The sequence below is a fragment of the Emydura macquarii genome, unplaced genomic scaffold (assembly GCF_026122565.2).
Source record: "Emydura macquarii macquarii isolate MOO-44397 ecotype Brisbane River unplaced genomic scaffold, CSIRO-AGI_Emac_v2 contig_1876, whole genome shotgun sequence".
Lineage (NCBI taxonomy): Eukaryota > Metazoa > Chordata > Testudines > Chelidae > Emydura > Emydura macquarii.
Genome location: NW_027132013.1, coordinates 19,608,353 through 19,630,993, shown reverse-complemented (window position 1 = coordinate 19,630,993; position 22,641 = coordinate 19,608,353). Strand labels below are relative to the sequence as shown.

The following is a 22,641-nucleotide window of genomic DNA, read 5'->3' as shown; positions in this document are numbered from 1 at the left end:
GATAAATTTTGAAGCTGACCTTAAAAACTATACTCATCTTTTGCTGCTGGACAATAGCTGTGTTTTCCTCGTTGTAGGGAAGAAAGGACCTAAAATCATTGTTTTCTATATGATTTAAGATTTCATTTTTTTAAAAAGTAACCTTCTCGTCCTTGTGGTTGTGCAGATAACCTTGGAATGTGAACCACTATTGTAATATCTTCAGTCTACACATAGACAACTCTGCTTGCAGCTCAGCTTTCTGGTGCAATCTGGACAGTATAATTAAGAAGGGTCTAGATAATTTCACTATTCAGAACCCTATAGGGGACAGTGAAACTGACAGAAATCCACAACTGTCAAGTTGTATGTGACATTTTATGCAAATTATTTAGTGAACTAATTTGCTTACATCTATAAACCTCAATGTTATGAATTTTAGGTGGTGAAAGGCATCCGATATACAGCCATGTGTGGTTCAAAGGGGCAGTTTTATGTTGGTTTTCTTTTGAAAATTACTAAAAATATTTAGTTTAGAGAAACAAGAAATGGTAGACCAGCTCTTGCTAATTGTTTCTCCTACTGCCATCTCAGCTGTGTAGCTTCCACTATTTAGTTACAGGAAGGTTTTTTTTATATATCTTAGAGAACACCATGATTAGGACCAAACTACATAATTACAATTATTAACCATAGCTATTTTAATATTCAAGAAATGAAAAAAATATGAAAACACAAATGACTGAACACAAATGATAAACCAATTACTTTTGTTACAGTCTCCTCTGTAGCTTTGTCTCTCTGTGGAAAGTTTTTAATAAAGACTGTAGCCATGAGATTTAAGGGCAGATGGACCCATTGGTTATTAATAACTAACCAGCCAGTTTATAGTTGGCAAAGTAAAACATTTTAACTATATTCTATGAAACTGAAGAAAATATTTAAATTGGTTACTTAGAAGAAACCATTTACACTGTCTTGAATCAGGACAGTTAACCAACATTAAACATTAACATTTTAAATATTTTTTTTTTTTTTTTGGTTACCAATGTTTAGCCCTTATTCTTTTCAGGAGTACATGGTCTAATCACTTGGTGATTATCAGGAGAAACCATTCATTTTTAAAGTTACAACAGCATTCTAATATTTCAACAAAATTATTATAAGAATTTTACATTTTAATTTCTTGACAATGTTTTAGTCAACTTGTTTTTATCAATTTATGATGAAGTTTTGGGAAGAGGTTTTTTCCGGGGTAAGTGGGGAGGTGATAGTGTTGGTGGTTGTTTGCTTGCTTGTCTTTTGTCTTTTTTAGGTTTTGTGTTTTGTTGTGGGTTTGTTTTTATTTTTAGTCTATCTGTGGCAGCTAGCTTATAGAGATGGACTGGATAAGTTGTGAAGTGCTTGTTATCTAAGCAGAGGCGGATGATGTGGGATGCTTACTTTAAAGTGCTCTATACCCTTTTCCTTCTTATTTGTATGAAATTATAAGAACACTGACCGTGGTATGCTTGTTTAGTTTTTATTATTAGCTTCATGCCTTCAGGCTTGGTTTAGGTGGCATTTGTAGCTCCCGAATATGTAGTTTGTTTAATGAATACATAATATTTCTAATTGCCTTTGTTTTTTCTGTGACAGGAAAGATTTAGATAACTTAAAGTTACTTTTAACTTTTTTTAGTCCATTTTTTAGATAACTTTTTACTTTTACTGGAGTTGAACAGGAAATGAAATTCTGTTTTTAAAAAGTCCAAACACTTCTCTTCTTTACATAAAAAAGACTTTAGTTCTCAGAACAGCTTTTTAAAATTAAATAACTTTTAGAAAGTCATTAGCCTAAGTTAGTGACTTTATATGACAATTTTTGTAACCATTTTTTTGTTTGTTTTCGTGCATTGGATGAATGTTTGATTATGCATTGCCATTAATTAAATAAATTAATTAATTCCCCCATTACTATAAATATTCTATGTTTAAATGGCTTCTGACATTAATAATTAGTCTAGCATCAACTGAACTTGCTATATTTGTACTTAAAATATTTTTCTATTTATATAACAGGCAGTTATCTTCTGAATAATTGTATTTAGATTAAAATATTTGCAAATATACGTATTAAAAGAAGCTTATGCCATTTTAAGCATTTGAGACACAACAATATATGTTTCCCACCATGACAACTTTAGTGTGTTTACAAAATAAATCAATTGTAATGTGGATATTTCTAGAATTCTTTGAATTGGTTTAAACTCAGGTTTTTCTTTCAAAAGAAAAAGGAGTAGGGGTTGATATAGGCCCACTTTAACTCTATTGTTCTGATGACACAATCCTGCATTTCTTTTACAATTATTGTATTTTCCTAAAAGAGTTTACATGGTTTGTCTGCTTGATGTTTACTTGTCCTTGAGAGCTAGAAGCAGAAATCTTTTGGAATTTTTTTGCTTAGCTTTAATATTTTGTAACATAATTATTTAACTATGTTATGTTTCGAAGCATCCTAGCTATACCATTCTTATAGCTATATTTTAATATTCAGTAAAAGTGCAAACAAGTCTGTAACAACTTAAAAATAAGCTATAATTTTATTAATATTATTTTGCATTAATATAGAGACCTTTGCCCTAGAGCCATGAAGCATGAAGTACTGTGTTTACCTATGGTGCAGCAACACACACTTTGGCATCTGGTTGGGTTAATCAATCTGCCCTATATTGCATTTCTGTTTTATTCAGTTCATTTAACATTGGAAAGAAAGAGAGAAGGGAAAAGGAGATACAAAGACAATAAAAAAAAAAATCAGGCAATCGCTTCCCCTTGAACATGATATGACAGCTTCTCATGGAAAAAAGGCGTTTCAGAATATCTTAAGATACAAAACATGGCTTTTTAAATGGAATTTCATTTGCATCTATTCATGGCCCTGCACACATAATTCCATTTATTGAAATGAATCCTCCCACTCAAAGCTTAACTCAGAGCCTCTTGAAGGAAGTTCCTAATCCTCCAAAGTGATATTTTAATAATCAGGACAGAGGAAAAATTTAGCTGAAGTTTGCATTTTTTTTAAAGTCTCTCTCATCCATGTTCATCTTAACTCCTCCCTCTTCCATATGATTTTAAAGCTTGAGACAGCATTAAAAAAAGTACAGAAGTCTTTAGTGGAATGAGTGGTGGTGGCAGGTCTCCTTAAACTGCTATGAAATAGGATGAATCACAAACAGCACCAAAGTTGCATCATAGAAGACAGTGGTATTATCTGTTCAGGACTAAGCCACTGTAAATGGGTGCCAGCACATCAGCAGACATATGCTGCACTAGGTATACACCCTGCACAGTTTACTCCTTCCCATAGTAGGAGTGAGACTAGATGAGAGATTGTGATTTACTATATCATAATCTCCTTCCTGCTCTGCTCCAGGGGCAGCAAACCACCACTCTGCCTCTTCTAAGGGCAGATTGTTAATTCATAATTTAGACCATAATTATATAGAACCACTGTTTCTTTTCACAACAGCAAAGAATAGTTTTTACTATTGATTACATTTCTACAATCAAATTCAGCACTTAATTACTGGGGACATTTATTACAAGTATGCTATCAAAGGAGAAAAATTCCTTAATTCCTGAATATAGTGAATAATCCAATGTATAGCTGACCAGTGGAAAAAATTTTGTACTGTTGGAATTTTGTAAAACTTTAGGTATGAACTCTGGCGCTTCCCATACGCAGAACTGAGTACTAGCACTGTTCTGGAATTTAAAAATAAAGTACAATTGTTTCACTGCAGTATGAAAAGAAAGTATAAATGAAGAAAGTATGAAATATCGTAAAAAGATGATATTTAAATGTTAAAGGGAACATTTATGCATGTGACAGATTCAATCTGTTATCAAGGTTTGATGTGCTTAATTTAACAGCCCTTCCACATGCTGTGCTTCTCCAATTCAGATCTGTGTTGCAGCATTTAGAACCACAGAAATTACAGGTGGGAAAAGGCCTATTTGATAAGCACATCCTTCCCCCTCCAAATACAGGATTTAGCCAAAGGTAGAGGATGTATCAGACCTTAATCTCCTACTGTCCTGGGGCCTAAACCTTGTTCACATTACAGTTTAACAGGAGCAAGACCAGCCCTTGATTAGTTCTTTCACATTTTTCATACCACTTTAAGCAATGGTGTAAACACTAGAGATCAGTATTGGCAGCACCAACCATGCAAAAACTATGGCAGCAAATATTCATGCCATTGGCTTTTGAGATTAAAAAAAAAAATAATGAATTTTGGTTTCTTTTTAATTAGCCTTATGGATTCTAAGCCTTAAGGGTGTACTCACCTCTTGCTTTCAGGCTCTTCTCCATAACCATAAATGCTAGTAATTTATTTTTTTTAAATGAAAGCAGAGATTCTCATTCAATCTCTTGATTCCAGCATTAAGAAAAATACCAGATATTGTGAGACTCAATAAAATCGCAAGAATTGGCAGCCCAGCCCAGAGATATTTGAAGGTAAGTGCAGTGATCTTTACTACTGCCTTAAAAGACTACAGAATTCACTTAATCACAGTGTGTATTGGGCAGCTGTGTAATCCTGGAGGTTGGGAGGGGAGAAGGGAAGTCTGCCATTTTAAAGATAAATACATTCAGCCTGGTCACATGTATCAAAAAGGGATGACCAGAGCAACAGCCATTGACACAGAAGATGCTTCTTGAGACCGAGGAACAACAGGAGGATTTCCATATCTCATATTAGGAAATAAATATTATCCAGATGCACAGTATATACTGAATTATGCACAAATCAAAGACCACCAAAGAAATATGCAACCTACTTTTAAAAAGAAAAAAAAAGCAGTTGTGGAAGCCTCCTGCTGCAACTTTAGACTTTCTTTTTTGACACATGCCATCAAGCTGACAACATGGCTGCTTGCTGATCCATTAGTTCATATTTAGGTTTTTTTATAAAGAGAATTTTAAAAAATAATTATTAGTGATTTAGTCATGATTTACATTGTATCAAGTGATTGGAAACTATTTTATATTCCATCACAGTTTTCTGTGCGTGGGGTGGGTAGAGAACATTAAAATAAAGGGAGAAATGTTTTTCTGAGAGATTAATAGATTATCAGATGCACTGTATAAAGAGAAGAAAGGAATTAGTCAGCATTGCTAACTACTGAAGTCATCTAAAATCTGAGCGACAAAGTACATATTGTTTCCCTTCTTAGCACCCAGAGAAACAAAAGCTCCAGTGGGCTGTTTGTAGAAGGGGCCATTATACCCAATTATAGATGGTTCAAAATCAGAATATACAGGAGTATAACAACAGTAAGTGCATGATCAATGCCAGGCAGCTATGTTGTGGTTAGCGGGACCAGAGGTCCTGATTTAATGAAGTCATCTAGGACAGTCCCAGAGTTCTGCCCAGTTCTGATGTCACGAGGTTTTCACTAGAATCTTGAGACATCTCATCACTCCCTGGTTTATGTACCCCAGCCAGCAGCCTGGAAGAGGTAACGGGAAAGCTGCATGCATGCACCGCTATCTCATTCTCAAAAGGGGAGAGGGAAATGAGGAAGCAGAGCAGCAGTGAGACTGAGGACCTCCAGGAATCCAAGAAAGCTGCCAGAACAGGTGTGGTAATAGCATTAATTCACTTATTTGGTAAGCAGAAGCAGTAATTTAATTTGAAGTGAAGAATATTTATTCACTGAGGCAGAATTAATAAGTTTTTGCGGGTGTTCATGTCTCTTTCCCCACTTTTTGTCTGGGGTTTGGAAGCTCATCTTTAGTTCTTGCATGGGCCTCTAAAAACTTGCCCCTGGCATCTAGACACAAAACAGCAGGAACTGGCTTCTGCACTTCCAGCAGATCTTCAGGTTGCTCAGGGGCACAGCACCAGAGAAGGATTTTGGGGTTACTCTGGACCTTAGGAATAGGAGAGAAGAGAAGGGGAGAGGAGCATAGAGAACTTGGGGGCAAAAAATGGGAATGTGAGAAGAAAAAAGGAGTAAGGAGTAAGATACTTAAGGGGAAGAAAGGAAAGCTGTGAGAGAAAAAATGGAGGTTGAGTAAAAGAACTGAGGAAGAAGGGTGAAAAAGGAAAATAAATGGGGTGCGGAGCAAAGAGAACTGGGATAACAAATGAAGGGAATATAGATAATAAGGCTCTGACATCCTCATCTGACATGGTTACAACTATCATAATACAGAATGTTTACACTGTAGCATTTTACCAGCACAACCATGGGTCAACCATGATGGCTAGTCGACAGCTATCAAACTGCAAATCTATGTTTGCATTGGTGCCTTGTGCAAAAATCTGAGCAGCTCTCCCATTCGCTGAGTTGCTGGTGCCATGGCCAAAGCACCAGGGCCCCCTTTACACATGGAGCACTTTGCGATATCCTTCTGCATAAAGACCTGGAGTTCTGAGGAAGACTGGCTAACCTAGTTATAAAAGCATAGCTGGGTGATCCCAACTACACACTATGTAAAAAGAGAGACCTACAATTCAGAAAAGGCCTGACAATTATCACCAGACAGCCCTGCTCACAAACAAGATTGAAACAGAATGCACTCATACTATTAGGAACCAAGAGTTAGCCACATAAATATGATCCCTGTCTGATGTCATCTGTGTTACAACCTGGTTACAAATGTGGTAAAAATATGGATGGGCCAGTAGTAGATGCACTTTTGTTTCTAGAAATTGCTGCTGAAAAGCATGAGATAATACTTTAATATATAGGCTAACACTGGTTGTTGAGCTCTGTAGTTTCTCAGGTTTGGTTTGGTTTGGTTTTTAAATGAACAATCCCATGCCTAAAGATGCTTTAGGCAGAAAGAAAACGAAACATTGATATTTAGCTATTTGCCCAGAACAACATGTGAAAATAAAACAGCAAACATACTGAAAAGATGCCAAGACCACAACGTCTGAAAAACGCTAGCAACAACAAATACATACAGGGAATGATTTGAGAAAGATGTTGAGAGAGCGAAAAGGATTCATCCTAACAAGTATAATTTGCTTTACAGGTGCTAATGCTGATAACTTAATCCTAGTTGAATTAGCTTAACACCCTCCTCTCTCTTGTAAAATGCATTGGCTACTAGGACCACTCCAAAATGTGTTTATAGCTTCTGGCCTTTGCTCTTCCTTTTTCAACATCTAAGCTTTTGAGAAAAATTATGACAGTGGATCACTGCAATTAGTTTCTGATAGCTCCAAGAGATAGTTTAATCATTAGAGTTACTAAAGGGACTAGAGAAAAGAGAGCCAGAGAGGACAGTAAAACCAAGTAAATAAAAAAAGATACTCAACTCACTAAAAATGAAGGAGATTGAAAAAAGTATGAAGAGTCTAAATTTTGTAATTATCTGCTTAGTGAAAAGTATCACTACAAGCACAGAAGCAATACTCGGGAATTAAGGGACAATATTTAAAAAGTAGAGACGTTCATATGTGTGTGCAAAACAAACAAAAAGTATTGCACATATGCACTACGTTTACCCACTTACTTCAAATGCATTCATACATTAGAGAAAAGCATAAGTAAATGGCTATTTTGCTGCCTAATGACTATTTGGCATACATCTTCCTATTTGCATGAAGAATTGCAGTAACTTTGTTTGCACCATGCCTTCCACAATGGATGGGGTCTCTAGGTGCTACTATAATACAAATAAATACAAAAAACCCACAGCATAGGTACTGATTAATTATTGTACCTGGATCACCAACATCTGGTTTTTAAAATACGCTCCTTTTGCTATTTGTGCAAAGTTTTAGTAGTGTGGGGTTAAAGGTGGAGATCAATGTGACGCTGACAGACAAGGTGTCAACTTACACCAAGGCCCTTAGGCCACATCTGAACCCTGACGAATACATACCTGGAGCAAGTCTGGCTCACTTGTGTGTTAGTACCGTTACAATAAATAGGTATTAGATGGATAAAAATGTGTCTAGTGTTTAGACTTTATGAAATGCTTGCCAGTTGCTGCCTGCATTAATCTCACTTCTAATATCTATATCTCATGTTATCAGATAATATTCAAGTGTTTGCTCTGTAACTGTAAAAGTGTTTGCTCTGTGACTGTAAACCACCCGTCAGGAGAGAAGCATTACCGAGTGTGAAATAACAGGAGATAACATCTTCTGTGGCAAACAAAAGAAGGCCCAGGAACATCAGACAAACCACTGTGGAACATCAGAGGGCAAAAGACTTTGCTGATTGCTTTTTGCCCACCCCCAAAGAGATGTGCTTGTGAATTTATCCAATGATCTTTAACTTTTGGGGGAGGTGGGGGCCGAGATAAAAATCCCTAATAAGAAGAAATTGTATCTCTATGCTGCTTGGACTTTGTGCAAGCAATATTTCTAAGCATAAGCAAAGGACCTCCAGTGCTTAGCCTGGGTTAGCCTTAAGGGACATAAAGAGCTTGCTTATTATAGAAGCTTCTATTACTTTTTGAAACTTAAGATTAACTCCTTCGTGGGTGTATATGTTTACCTGTTTTAAGTTTGTAAATAACTCACTTGTTTCCTTTTCCTAGTTAATAGATCTTTGGATAGTTTATTATAGGATTGGCTGCAAGCCTTGTCTTTGCTGTAAGATCTCAAGTGCAATTGCCCTGGGGTAAGTGACCAGTCTTTAGGACTGGGTGTAACCTGAATATTGTGATTTTTGGTGTAAGTAACCATCTATCACAAAGGCAGGCTCACATGGGTGGCAAGAGAATCCAAGGGGATTGTCTGTGACTCCGTGGTTAGGCTGTTATAATGCCTAAGGAGTTTACACTTGATATTTGGTTGTTGAAATCTAAGTATAGAACTCACAACCAGTTTTTTTTGGGGGGGAGGAGGGGTGTGCCCTGCTTCCTACCAGTCCATCCTGAGGCTGGTATTCATGTTCCTGAGCCACTGCAGGACAGCTTGACAATCAACTTCACAGCTCCCACAGACCAACATATGAACTCTAAGATCGTTAATATACATCCTGCAGCTATAGAATTCAAACCCTGAGCCTGGGCTTCATCCCACAACTTTCCTACCCATTATGCAAAAGGTCAGCTATGCTAGGTCAGCTCAGGAATATCTACGCAGGTCTGTCACACTGCAGCAGATGTCACACTTCAGCAGGGCAAGCTGCTTATAACTGAATGAGATAGCAACATTTTTCGCAGCTGTCCATTCAAAGTAGCCAGAAAGAAATGAGGGAGGAGAGGTAGGAAGAGGAAATTACTAAGTGCTATGCCTGTTTATTTTCGGAAATGACAAGTGGGAGCAAGGAGGGGGAGGGATGCAAGATGCAAAGAACAACTTCCAGTTGAGACCAGTTCCACATTACTCCTACTTTGGTTGGATCACTAGACTTATCTTACTTGATTTTAATATCTGGAGCTTTTGAAAGAGATGTCAAATTTTTACAAGAAAGCATAAAATGATATTAGGAATTAGCTTGGAAACATCCTAAACCTTAACTCCTTTTACAAAGGAGCTTGTTTGCAAATTTCTCTGTTTTTCAGTGAGTGACAAAAGTTTAACTGATGGTATACAGGAGGTGATCCTACTCTGCAAGATCTTATTGTGGCTTATCAAGGGACAATTTTAGCACATTAAGGGGAAGCATGTGTGGTTGGAACAGTGAAAAGAGGGGTATTTTTGTTCTACAGTACCTTGGGATACATGGTGGTAGTGGACAATGGAGAGAAATGAGGAAGAAAGGGTCTTTTACACATTGAAAATGTTAAGATATTTAGAATTTTTAATGAATATAAAAGACCCATCTTTACACATCTTAAAACATCTCATGATGGATATAACAGAAATAGGGAGCGTTCAGAGACGGGTGATAAGAATGTTAGGGGCATAGAAAAGATTCATGTGGAGAGAGATGAAAAAGACAGACTGTTTAGCTTAGAGAGGAGACATTATAAAGTTATAGAAAATAATCAATGGGTAACCCTTTTAAATAATAAAATAATAAGAAGCCATCCAATGAAATGTAAAGGTCACAAATTCAGAAAAAAAGGAAATACTTTTTCATACAACACACACAGTGAGACTGTAGAACTCATTTTCACAACATATCATTGAGTCCAAGAGCTTAGCAGGATTTTTAAAAAATGGCTTGGGGTTAAAAACTAGTGTGACATTGAGGTTCTGGAGTCAACAAGATGATGGGGCAGAGAGGGAATTGCCATGTATAGACAGTTTTGTGCCCCCATGCTTGCATTTCTCAGATCTAACCTGGACCAGAACTTTAAAACTCCTTCTTTGATTTTTTTTCAAACATTTCAAACAATGCTGCATGGAATGAGGTGTGACATGTAACTTTTCAGGAGGGATTGATTTCTTTCTGGAGAAGCTGGAGGGAAGGGTTAACAATCAAGCTTATATTGGATGCTATCTTTAACCTTATGCAGCAGCTACTGCTTCTTCATAATTCTCAAAGACACCAAAGTAACCTCAGGACAAGGAATTAAAACCCTGAACAGCTTCTAGTTTGCTGATCATGCATTGGCTGAAGAACAACACTTTTACTACCTTTATTGTAATAGTACAAACAGCAAGCACTGGGCCTTTTCCCCTATAATCTGTATGGATAAATTTGCACTTATTTCTCAGTAAATTCGAGGATGAAACAGAATTGAAGGGCTATATATTTAAAGCTTCAGTGAAGTGACTGAGAATAAAACAGATGCAAAAATACAAGTGCTTTGAGTTTCACTTCCTCAAGATAGGGTGATTTTTACCTTTCTCCATGAAAGAAAAAACATTTTTACCTAACTGTATTTTAAATTATGCAGATTTTTCTTTTATGATATCTAATTAAGGAAACTGCCAATTTAAGGCTGAAATGCCTTGTGATATTGTGAGTATTTTCCCAGACAAAGAGAAGCACAGCAGATCAGTGGATAGCAAGCACGGGGGAAGCAAGTAAATTCTGAACATTCAAGGAAGACAGAGAACAAGGTCAATACAGACCAGCCTAGTTAGAGGAAGGAACAGCAGTTCTTGCCTGGATCTGTCTGTGGAAAAGTGGTTTTAATTCTCAGGAAATCAAGGTGTTGCCTTAACATACAGGGATTAGATTAACTATAGAATACAACTGTAGTAAACTATTAGCAATTGTAATAATAAAATAAAAAAGCTATAGACCAGGACTGAAGAGAAACTATCCCCAACCAAAGATTCATGGTACTTCTTCTTCCACAGCATACCTAGTCCGTAAGAAAGGCACCATCATGTATCATCAACCAGTTTGTTAATCAACTATCATCTTTCAGACCTATTAGATTACTACAGTTCCATCCATTCCACAGTAAGGATTGGGAACAAAATCTATGACCGTAGCAGAGAGCAATCCACAACAGACAGAAATCATCTGAAGATTCTTGCTTCTTTTTTTTTTTTTTTTTTTTTGGTGGGAGTAAGCAGGTGATCTCATGAGCCATTCAGTGGCATTGGCCTCAGATGAATTTTCAGAAGAATCAGCATTCAGAGGAACTGTTTAACATGTGTCTCACTGAGGTATGTATCAAGCCACAAATGTGACTTCTGAAGTTTGCAGGATGTGACCAATTCTAAAGGGCGTGAAATGTCCGTATTAGTAAAGGGATTTTTAAGTGACTGAGTTTTATTAATCATATTGATTTTGGTAGATGAATACATCATAGAATATATCAGCAGAGTGAATAACTTTGCTAAAAGATTAAGTTTGTGCATTTTTCTTTTCATGAAAGAAAGAAGAAAAGAGAACATTCACCCACTGTAGACAGTCAGCACAAGAGCCTATTTTAATAGTCCCCATCTTGGCTGAGGCTGGAGACTTTCAGAGCTAAATGCATGAGTCTCTTCAGCTTGTGCTAAAGAACCAAGCTGTTGAGCTACAGGCTGTAACAGACTCACATCCTCTGTGGACTGGACACAAAGGGGGTCATGTAATATACTGAGCAGTTGGTTACATTATGCACTACTTAAACCCCATTTGAACTCTCAGTTAGGGCCCAAGGGGTGGAAAAGCTTTGAATTGGCCCTTTGCACAAGACTAATTTCACCCCCTTTCTCTTTTTCTCCTTTTTGTCTCAAAACTCATGCCTGAAAAGATGTACAAGGGATATTGCTCACAGAAGAATTTTCCAAGCTTTCTAGCTTGTGCCAACACTCTTTCCTTGTCCTGAAATCTCAGCAGTTTCATTATCATGGCTTGTGCTCAGTGCCCTTTTCTGGATTTCAGCTGTGCTCCTTCCACTTTCAATTTACGCATGAAGTTATTTCCTGCTCTCCCACTTTGCTTTAGTCATCAGATGGGTTTATAACCAACTATGCCTTTGTTCTTCAGCTTCCATCCAATATTATTATTAGGTCTGAGAGCTGTGATCTGCTTTCCATCTTCAAAATACTGTTACTTTTACTGAATCACTTGAAAAAAAAAACTCTGCTGACAAAGGAGTCTCTCTTCGATCTCTGCAATTCTTGCACTAAATTTTTCCAATTTCAAGTTTTAACAGATTGCAGTAATTCTTGCTTTGCCAGTAGATTTCCAACAAATACATTTCTATAAGCAATAGTTTCCAGCTTGGAAAACTCTGCAGCAGCTTCGTCTACATTCTTTGGCTTGTGTGTTCATTGAGGAAGAGCATGTGGCCTTGCAGAAGTCTCAGATACAGAATCAGTTTTGCTTCTTTTTCTTTGTTGGTAAGTTGTCTAGTCATTCTTACCGAGATCTCATGTGTAGCTTGAAGTAAAAATCTTGGTTACTTTATAAGATTTAAATAGAAATGAGGAGGTTAGTACTGGAGTTCTGTTACTGTGCATCTGTCTCTATGAGTGGTCCCTAATGGCCTCCTTATGAATAACAATGACTGTACAAACTACATGTATATTGCACAGGATCACTCAATGCCTCACAGAAGTGCAGCCACCTTAAAAGAATGCAGCTGTTTGACAGTGATCAGCAAGAGTACATAACAAATTAGGGCATAACACGTAGAGGCTCTCCAGAATTAGCTGGGTAGATTTGTCTATGCTGTTTCAGGTCACATGCACTGGGACTTTTTTGGCCCCAATTGTATCATTGTAACTATCCAGTTTCAAATGTCACTCCTTCCAGTGACAAGTAGCAAAGTAGTTTGCCTTATCCATCTGAAACAGCAGTAGAATTTACATTGAGAAAATCTTCCTCTGACTTGTTATACTTTAAATCCCTCTTGGTATATTAACGCACACTCCCCCTTCTCCCTCTGTAAAAGCAATCCTGCAGTCTTTTTAATTCTGATAGTTCTAATCCATAAACTTTCCTATACTTTTGATTCTCTTCTTCATACTCCTTCACCTCCGTCTTCTGTGCAGAGGATTTGCCACATTTAGCTTGAAAATTACTAATATGCATGGCTCATTTTCTCCTTCATCTCCTCTATCCCTTACCTCCTCCTTAACTCTTCCTGCTATTTCATTACCTGATTGCCATCTTCTCTCAATGTGACATTCAAACTTTTTGTTTCTTCATGTGGGACCATATCCTCTTTGTTTACTCTAAACTCTTTATCTTTTCACTGATTCGTCATTGCTCTGGTCTTTTTTCCTATCTCAGATAAGCAAGATTAAGACCTGGTCTACACTAGAAAATTAGGTCGGTTTAACTAGGTCAGTCAGAGGTGTGAAAAATCCACACCTCTGATCAGTATATTTAATTAATAAATTCCCGTGTAGACAGCGCTAGGTCAACAGAAGAATTCTTCTGTCTTTACCTAGCTACCACCTCTTGGGGAGCTGGATTACCTATGCCAAGGGGAAAATCCCTCCCATTGGCATAGGTAGCATCTACACTGAACCTCTACAGCAGCACAGCTACAACTCCACTGGCCTAGCACCCTATTTCAGAACAACTATCATATAATCTCTTTTGTCCCTTTTCTCTCATGGTCAGGAGGGCATTGTTCAGTCACAACATTAATGCCACTCCCTACTTGATCCCCTACTGCTAGGCTTTTCTCTTTTCTCTACTTAAAATGTAATCTTCCGTCTGTTCCATTCATTCCTATTTTGCTAAATGTTTTTCTCATCTTTTTTTTTTAAACTTCTCTGAGTCATAGATTTTAGAGCGAGAAGGGACCACTGTGATCATCTAGTCTGCTCTCCTATGCAACACAGGCTATCGGACTTCCCTGAATTAATTCCTATTTGAGCCAGAGCATATCTTTAGAAATATATCCAGTCTTCATTTAAAAATTGCCAGTGATGGAGAATCCACCACAACCTTTGATAAATTGTTCCAGCAGTAATTACCCTCACTGTTTAAAATTTGGATCATATTTGCAGTTTAAGTTTTTCTAAGCTTCAACTTCCAGCCATTGGCTCTTGTTACATCTTTGTCTGCTACACTGAGGGGCCCATTATCAAATGTTTTTCCCTGCGTAGGTATTTAGCTGTTGGAGAGTGCCTTTTCGACATTCAATAATCACATGCCTCGTGACTATTTATCAGCGTCAACACAGAAAGTTAATTCTGCAGGAAATAAAAAGGATTTCTCAAAGGACTTAATTCGAGTAGCAACCAGAACAGCTAAGAGGAGGCTTGCAAGCCACTGTAAAGAGCAGCACAAAGTAATTAGAGCCAAAATGCTTTATTTTGTTTTATCCTCTACGTGTGCAGAGACATAAAAATAAATGGTGACCGTAATAAGGTGGTTCACCCCTTTAAGGGGTGCGGGACCTGGGGCCAGCTGGCCCTGTTTTGTGGCAGAGCCCCTTTAAGAACAAGTGCTTGGGCCTGGTAGAGGGGATTATCAGACCCAACTGGGAAGGGGTCAGGTAACTGCCTAATAAGACCTGATTCCTACAAAAGTTGAAAGGGAGGGGGAAGCTAAAGGAAGAAGGCTGGCTCCTGTGGCAGGCCCTAGACCAGGGGGATTCCCAAGCAGATGGCATATAGGAGGACTAGGGAAGAGATGGCCAGAATAGGGAGGGCTCTAGAAAGGAAACCTCTGGGTCAGGGGAAAGTTAGCTGTTGGCTTTATGTTGAACTGTTTTATTTTGGGATTTGCTGAAGATTGTCTGTGCATTTAGTAAATGGTGCCCTGAAGAAAGGGCCTGAACAGACACTGGGTATAGCATGAATCCTTTCTGGGCTGGGGAGACAGGTCAGTAGCCTACAGTGCCCTACACATTACATTCTTGTCATGCAAGTGTTGGCTTCTTTCTTCAAAGAGCTCAGGAAAAGAAAGAAACTGAGATATGGGTGTTAATACTCTTATTCTGCAGCTGAGGAATAAGGAACAAAACACTTTCCTTTGACAGGAACTAACTAACCCTGATTCCAAATTATTACATGTAGATTTAGTGTTCTAAATGTAATGTATAGTTCATACAATGACAGACGGGTCAACTTGCTGGGGGGATTGTGCAGCCCACACTTCAGAGGTCTTTGCCAATGTTCTCTTCTCGCATTACTGGTCATTAGGCATATGAAAGGAAATGAGAAGAGAAAAACAGCCAAACATTATTCAAGTGGGAGAGATGATGTGGCTAAAAGAACAGAAATTTTTCCATCAAGTTTTTCCATCAGCATTTGGCTCTGAGGAAGAATAATGGATGAACATGCACAACCTGTTACAGTTTTCCTGTGATAGTCTCTTGCACAGATAATGAATACACTAATCAGCAGACAACTACAAAGGCCCAGAAAGTCAGTCAGCACTGGATGAACTCAGTCTAAAGAACAGCACTTACCGGCCCTAAACACAAAAGCACATCCTCAGCAAAACCCAGCACCAGGGGGGAAAAAATCACAGCAATACGTTAGTGTAATAGACAAAATAGTATTAGTGAATGATGCATGGAACATGCTAATCAAGAAGTACAGGTGCACTTTGATGGATTATGCACAAAATTGTGATAGTACTGATATTTGGTATACCTACCCACAGTAGAGAAATGAATCAAATGGCAGGAGCATTTTTCACCATTAATATTGTAGATCACACAAGAATTATTTTACAATGATAATAGTGAAATAGCAGCGGTCACAAAAACTGAATAATATTATAAGTGTAAATACTGAATGAGGAATAGAAAACTGATTAACATACTAATAAAATCACATTTTCAGCACCGGATAAAGGATGTCAAAATGGAACCAAGAAGTTGGTCCCCCAATTCTGGAGGATGAGACCAGAAACTTGGAGTCCTCCTTCAAAGTACAGGTCCCAGGTGAGGCTGCTGTTGATGATTGGACCTTTTAGATCATGGAATCGGGGTAGCTATATCTGATGGTAATCAACTATAGCTACTTTTCCATTAGCAGCTGAAATGAATTTAAATCGCATTTAAAACAAAACCAAAAAACATAATTACTTAGAGAACTGTACTAGCGTAACAGTTCTGCATTCCAGATCTAACATGCAACAATCAAATTCAAACCTTGGATATCAAAAGCAGCAAGTTCAAAGCTTGATGCTGAGGATGCAATCCAAATTATTTTCCAGCATGTGAAAATTATCTGAGATCACAATCATGCAGTGGAAAACAAAATCTTGGAATGTGACAAACAGAATATTTCCCTTATTTATAACCATTTTGTTAGTCAAAGAACTAGATAAAATAATTTAAACCAAGATTGTTTCTATATATGCAAATGTCATTTGTGCTGAAAGACGTAACACAATAAAAATCAGCATTACTCTCAGGATACAAACAGATTATAGATCATAGTTTTTCCTGATTTGTGCAGGAAATTTTATGTTTAGCAGAACCGTACAGCACATTCTTTCCCACACTATATAGAAAACATTTACAATGTTTTACTGTTCCTTATAAAAAGACCCAATTCCATAGTCCACAGACACACAATCCTTAAAATAAATCAATGCTCTCATAGCCATAATTTAAAAGATTGCTTTTCCTTCAGCTTTACCTCCCCCATTGCCCCTAGAGTACTTCAAAATGAGAGATTTTATCACAGTGAATGAATATACTATACCCATCTGTTTAAAAAAACCAAAAAACAACAACAACACTGTTGGAGTTTTATGCTACAGTTTTATAAGTTAAGCTTCATATGCTGCCAGATGAGATACATCACCAATCAGATTTCAAGTCATTTCTTCCTGTTTTAAGCACTATGATTCTTAAATACATACATCAGTTATCTCAAAGCTAGAGCATTCTTTATCCTGTGAAAAATGTATTTTAAAGAAAGCCTAAAAAAATAACAAAAAATAGAGGCAAAACTCTCCAATATATAAATTTGGGAGACAGTTCTGATTCAGTGTTCCTTCCTATGAGTCCATATACTCATAAACCTAAGATATGTGTGTTACAATAACTGGATGAGTGACTTAGGGCAGGGATTAGGTTTAACATCAGTGGAGATTCAAGTCACAGTACAAACAGGCAGGTATTATATGTTCATGTGTGCATTCCAGAACAGGTGTATTCCCCCACCCTATATTAAAGATTTCTGTGTACATTTACAGTGTCATGTTTATTGACAACCACTATCTGCCATAGGAACCATTAAAATATTTATAATTTTACCTTTTGCCTAATTTATTTTGTTCTAGCACTTGTGGTATTGCCTATATTTAGTATAAGGAATGTCATAGTAACTGATGACACTAAATTACATGCAAAAGGCCATTTAAAATTTTGTAATGGAACCACTGTATGGAAAAACAGACTATACTTGATAAGGGTCGTATAAACATGTAATTTTTAGACAGGTGTTTTTAGTAAATTGAATGGTACCTATAATTTCTTCACTATTTAAAAAATATGAAATGCAAGCTGTATTAACTTTGGTCTAGTCACTAAGTTTCATAAAAGAAATTTTTAAAGACAACATCTAAAAAGAAGTAGTACTTGAAAGCATAGAGAAACCAACATCAGCCCTCAAATTTTATAGAACTTGCTGCCCTACAAAATGTTAAATACATTCCTCTCGAACAGAATGAAAGATATATTTAGCTTTTAAAGAGTCAGTAGGGTCCTTCCACAATCCAGCCAGAGAAACATAGAAAGCTTTTATAAACAACCCAAATTCTTTACCTTTCTGTAGACAATCATATTTGGAGAATTCTCCTCTGGGTCAGCAGTTTCCACATTACTTTGATCAGTGGCTCCTTGGGCCATGTTTAACAGTTGACACTCACACTGCAAGGACAAGAATAGAATTCAATGGAACATCAGGTCACATAGAAGTATGATAAGTTACATTCCAAATTCAAAGATAGATATACAAGAGAGGAAGGGACAGGGAAATGTGCTCTGATCTCATTCCTGCGTAGGTTTGTCACACTTACTCACAGGACAGCTTGGATGTGTGAGACAGAGAAACATTTTCATTTTAATGATATAAAGAAGAACGCTCAAAAAACAAGAAATACTTAGCCACAAACAACTAACTGTCTTTATCAAATTGCTGTCTTTCTCCATTTTCAGTTTTGCATTGTAAGACCCTTTTTAGTAAGGGATAGAGTAGAGTTTTTGCACAAAACTTCCTCCCCTTACAATAAACCCAACAAAATAGAGCACTACAGACTGGTATCTTCTTAGGAATTTACTTCTTTTCCCTATATTCTATACATGCATGAGACAACCCAAATCAAAGTCAAAATTGAGAGAAAGAATACACTTGACTGAATTTCACAGGAACAAGTCAAATTGCTACTGTTCTTAAGGGAGAACTCTCACTGGCAGAAACAATAGCTTGATTGTCATGGATGCGTGGCACATGAACATCAATCCAGATTCCTCAGGGTCAAAGTCACAGTTTGATTCTCAGTGTCAGTACCAGTCATGAACCTGTTAGTTATGAACTAAAAAGACTGCAAAAGCTGCAGGGGGGCATTGCTGCCCAGTGGAAGCAATCCTTAACCCAAAGTTTAATAGGTTTTTCTGTAAACTAAAAGCTGCAGTCTACATGTGGTTCCAGCCATAGAGAAAGTAAGGGCAGTCATTAGCCCCTGGACCTATTCACAACATCCAGGTTGAAAACCCATGTAATAAAGATCTGATCTAATGACCACTAAAGTCAATGGAAGTCTTTCCATTGACTTCAATAGCCACTGGATCAGGCCATAAGTATACTGTATACAGTGGTGGATTAATGCATGGGCACCAGGGCCCATCCTCAGGTGCCCTGGCCAATTTGGGGGCCCTGAAACCTGTGTAGAAGCTGGGGGGGGCACCGGTGCTGGAACTGAGGCCCTGCACCCTGCTCCTCCTCTTATCCCTAGGGCTCCGCCCCCTGGCCAGACTGGAAGCCAGAGCTGGCCGGCAGGCAGGCAGTGGTAAGAGCTGCCCAGGGAGCCAGGGCCACTGTGGGGAATTCCAGACCCTCCACCTGCCCTGGGCGGGGGACCAGCATGCCTGAGAGTAGCCTCCAGCCCATGTCCCCACCCCTCAGAGCAGGTAGAGGGTTCGGGGAGCCCCAAAGCAGCCCAGGCTCCTTGGGCAGCGCTTACCATGGCCCGGCTCCAGCTTCCAACCTGGCCAGTGGGAGGGGCTTTGGGGGGTGTCTACAGTTCCTAAATACACAAAACATACAAAACACTAGATATTACCTGGACAATTCAGTGACTGGTGCTCTGTATATACCTTTGATCAGCGTGTCCAACCTTTCCAGTCCATTTAAAAAAGTTCAAGGGAGCATAGTCAGTAATTTAGGGCTGATTCTGAGGCAGCACAAAGGGAGTGGAAGCCACCTGCAAGTCCCTTGTTGGGGAGTTCATTAACATGGGGCAGAAGGTGTAGAGTTCGCAGAGTCAGTTCCTACACCTGCTTTCCTGCAGCCTCTGATTCAGTGGGTGTGGAGGGGACAAAGCAGGAAGAGGAAGTGCACTTTGTTTCAGCCATCACCAGCTGGTGTATGGTCCATAGAGGATTGTTCCCAGATGATACAAGTTACAGCAGCCCCTACACGTCTCTAACCTGGGCTAAGGCTGAGAACCACAAAGTTCATAACTGTTTGTTGGTTTTAAGTTTCTCCTCCTTTTCCCCTTTCCTGCACTGTCCTGTGTGGCTGTGTAGGAGAGGGGAGCCATCCTGTCCTACACACTCCCCTAGGCTCAGGAAGAGCCAGTCAATCTATTATTTATATTATTGTGGCACCTAGAAGCCCTAGTCATGGACCATGAACCCATTGTGCCCAATGATATAAACAGATAAGTCCCTGCCCCAAAGAGCTTAGAATCTAAGCATAAGACAAGAGACAACAGATAGATACAGGAGACTAGGGAGCACAAGAAACAGTGAGGCAATATTGGTCAGCATAATAGGATGTGGTTTCAGCACACCAGCTGCCTACCCATTGTCAAGGTTTCTGTATGCATCACAACAAAGGAGAGCCTCCTTTCCTTCTCCTACCCTCCACCCCCTGAAGCTCCCATAGCTCAGCAGGGAAACAGGTAATGGAGCAAGCAGCATTACTCTCTTTTCCCCCCTGTGATGCAGCCAGCAGGGAACTGCTGAACAGCCAGAAAAGGACAACAACTACTCAGAGTGCTCTCAGCTTATACCCCAGCTGCTTCTAAGGCTGCAGAGGAAGCAGTAGGAGGCAACTGGACAGGTGGTGCCTCCTCCCGCTTCTCCATAGTGGCAACCTTGATTCAAACACATCTGTTTAAAAGTTGCAGAGTGTGTTCAGAGAGGAAATTTAGCTTCATAATTGTATACAAAACTTTTTACTTAACAAAGTTGTCCTCAAGGGCCACAGGTTTGGCATCACTGCCTTACATGGATTAGGCACTTTTGGGAGTGTATCATGAGCCACATATGATATGGTCTGAGCCATTCTGCTATCTGTGCTAGATTTTAATATTAGGGCTGACTGAAAAACCATTCCCCAATACATTCCAGTGTTTCAACATGTTTTCATTCCAATTTGGGACTAAAAAAACCAACAAGATAAAATATTGGAACTTTCCACAAAATGAGAAGTTCCCAAAAAGTTCAGTTTGGAAACATTGACACATTTCATTGCAGCATTTTTAATCTAAAGGAAACTGCGAGAGAGATGACAAACACAGGCATACATTTGAGACTGTTGCATCAATTTGATAAATGTTAGCTCAGCACTCAGATACTCTAGGATATGCTCTGAAGAGAAAGTCCAGGATACGCTTAAAACCTCCTTATCAAATTAGGACACTCCATCAGAGAAGGAGATTGCATCAAAGAAAGGGCCACCCAAATACCCCGAGAGAACTTGCTTCCAAACAGGGGGAAAAAAAACCCATTGACTAGTTGTCACCTATCCCACACTGGAATCCATATGGGATATCATCAAAAAATTACAACCCATACTCGATTGGGAACATATCCTGAAAGAAATCTTTCCTAACCCCCTTCTTCTGGCCGTCAAACAATCCCGCAACCTGGCAAAGCTCATCATCAGAAGCAAGCTCCCCACAGACCAGAACACAACTCAAAGTAGCACCAAATCCTGCCCTAACAACAGATGCAAAGCCTGCAGACATGGCTCCACAGCTACAATTACCAATGCTCCCCCACACCTTTCAAGAGCCATGGGTCGGTCCTATACTTGCCTATCACAAATACTGTACCTCATCACTGCATCTCATCACTGCATCCAATGCCCCCGCAACAACTAAGTGGGTGAAACCAGACAAGCACTATGCTCTCGAATGATCTCACACAGAAAAATGATAAAAGACAAAAACACTTAGTCTCCCATGGGTGAACACTTTTCACAAAGTGATCATTCAATATTTGACCTCTCAATCCTTGTCCTTCAAAGGAAACCTGCACGACACCTTCAAAAGATGAGCCTGGGAACTTAAATTCATTAAGCTGCTGGAAACTGAAAGCTATGGATTTAAGAGAGACACTAGTTTTATGGCTCATTTGAACAATTTGTAACACACTGCTGCCCACTACTCTCCTTTGTCCTACAACTGCAGAGGTGTTTATTTTAAGTGGTCTCCTACAACATGGATGAACTCCTTATATTTAACAATCTGTCCCACTTTGTATTTAGTTTAAACATTCTGGTTACCTTCCCCAGACCTGAAGACGAGCTTTGGGAAGTTCAAAAGTTTGTCCCTTCTATCAAAAGAAGTGGATGCAATAATAAGATATTACCTCACACACCTCATCTCTCTCATGTGCCTCTTTGTGAGCCAGATCTTGGAAGCATGAATACTTTAAAGACTATTATATTGAGATGGGGCAGATAATATGGCCTGTGGAATATTCAAAGACCTGTATATCAATACACACTGTATTTATTTGTGTGTTCGTGGTTCACTGGGTGGATCCCCTGTGGAAGCTGGAATCACTAGAGGTGATTAATAAAAATCCCAATGCCAGTCATGCAGATATTCAGCCTTTGAAGGTTCACGCCCTGGAGAAAAAGGCATTGATTGTTTCAGGAGGCATGGGCAACAACAGCCTCAAACTGTAAAGAAGTGTGATCTTGAACTGACAGAAGGCCTTCATTTTGATCCAACAAATTGATTGAATTTTAACCAAGGGGACAAACCTTGCTGAAGGGTTTGAAGGCCAGGAACCTGTGAAAATCTCCATATGGAAAATGCATGACACCTGGTAAGATTATGCAAGCATATAGACTGTGTATTGTTTTATGATGCATTTTCTCAATAAGATTTTGTCCAACAAATGTACTTTGCTTTGTGA

The 22,641-nt window shown here is 38.6% G+C and overlaps 1 protein-coding gene across 3 annotated transcripts in view; it reads right to left on the bottom strand.

Annotated features, from left to right (window-relative positions):
- Positions 1–22,641, bottom strand: part of RGS6 (regulator of G protein signaling 6) — a 470,201-nt gene that overhangs the window by 421,384 nt on the left and 26,176 nt on the right. For all 3 annotated transcript variants that reach the window (XM_067557853.1, XM_067557849.1, XM_067557850.1), the window contains exon 2: positions 18,031–18,135. In XM_067557853.1, the coding sequence (XP_067413954.1) occupies positions 18,031–18,114 (84 nt within the window). In that variant the 5' untranslated portion in view covers positions 18,115–18,135. The remainder of the gene's footprint in view (positions 1–18,030; positions 18,136–22,641) is intronic.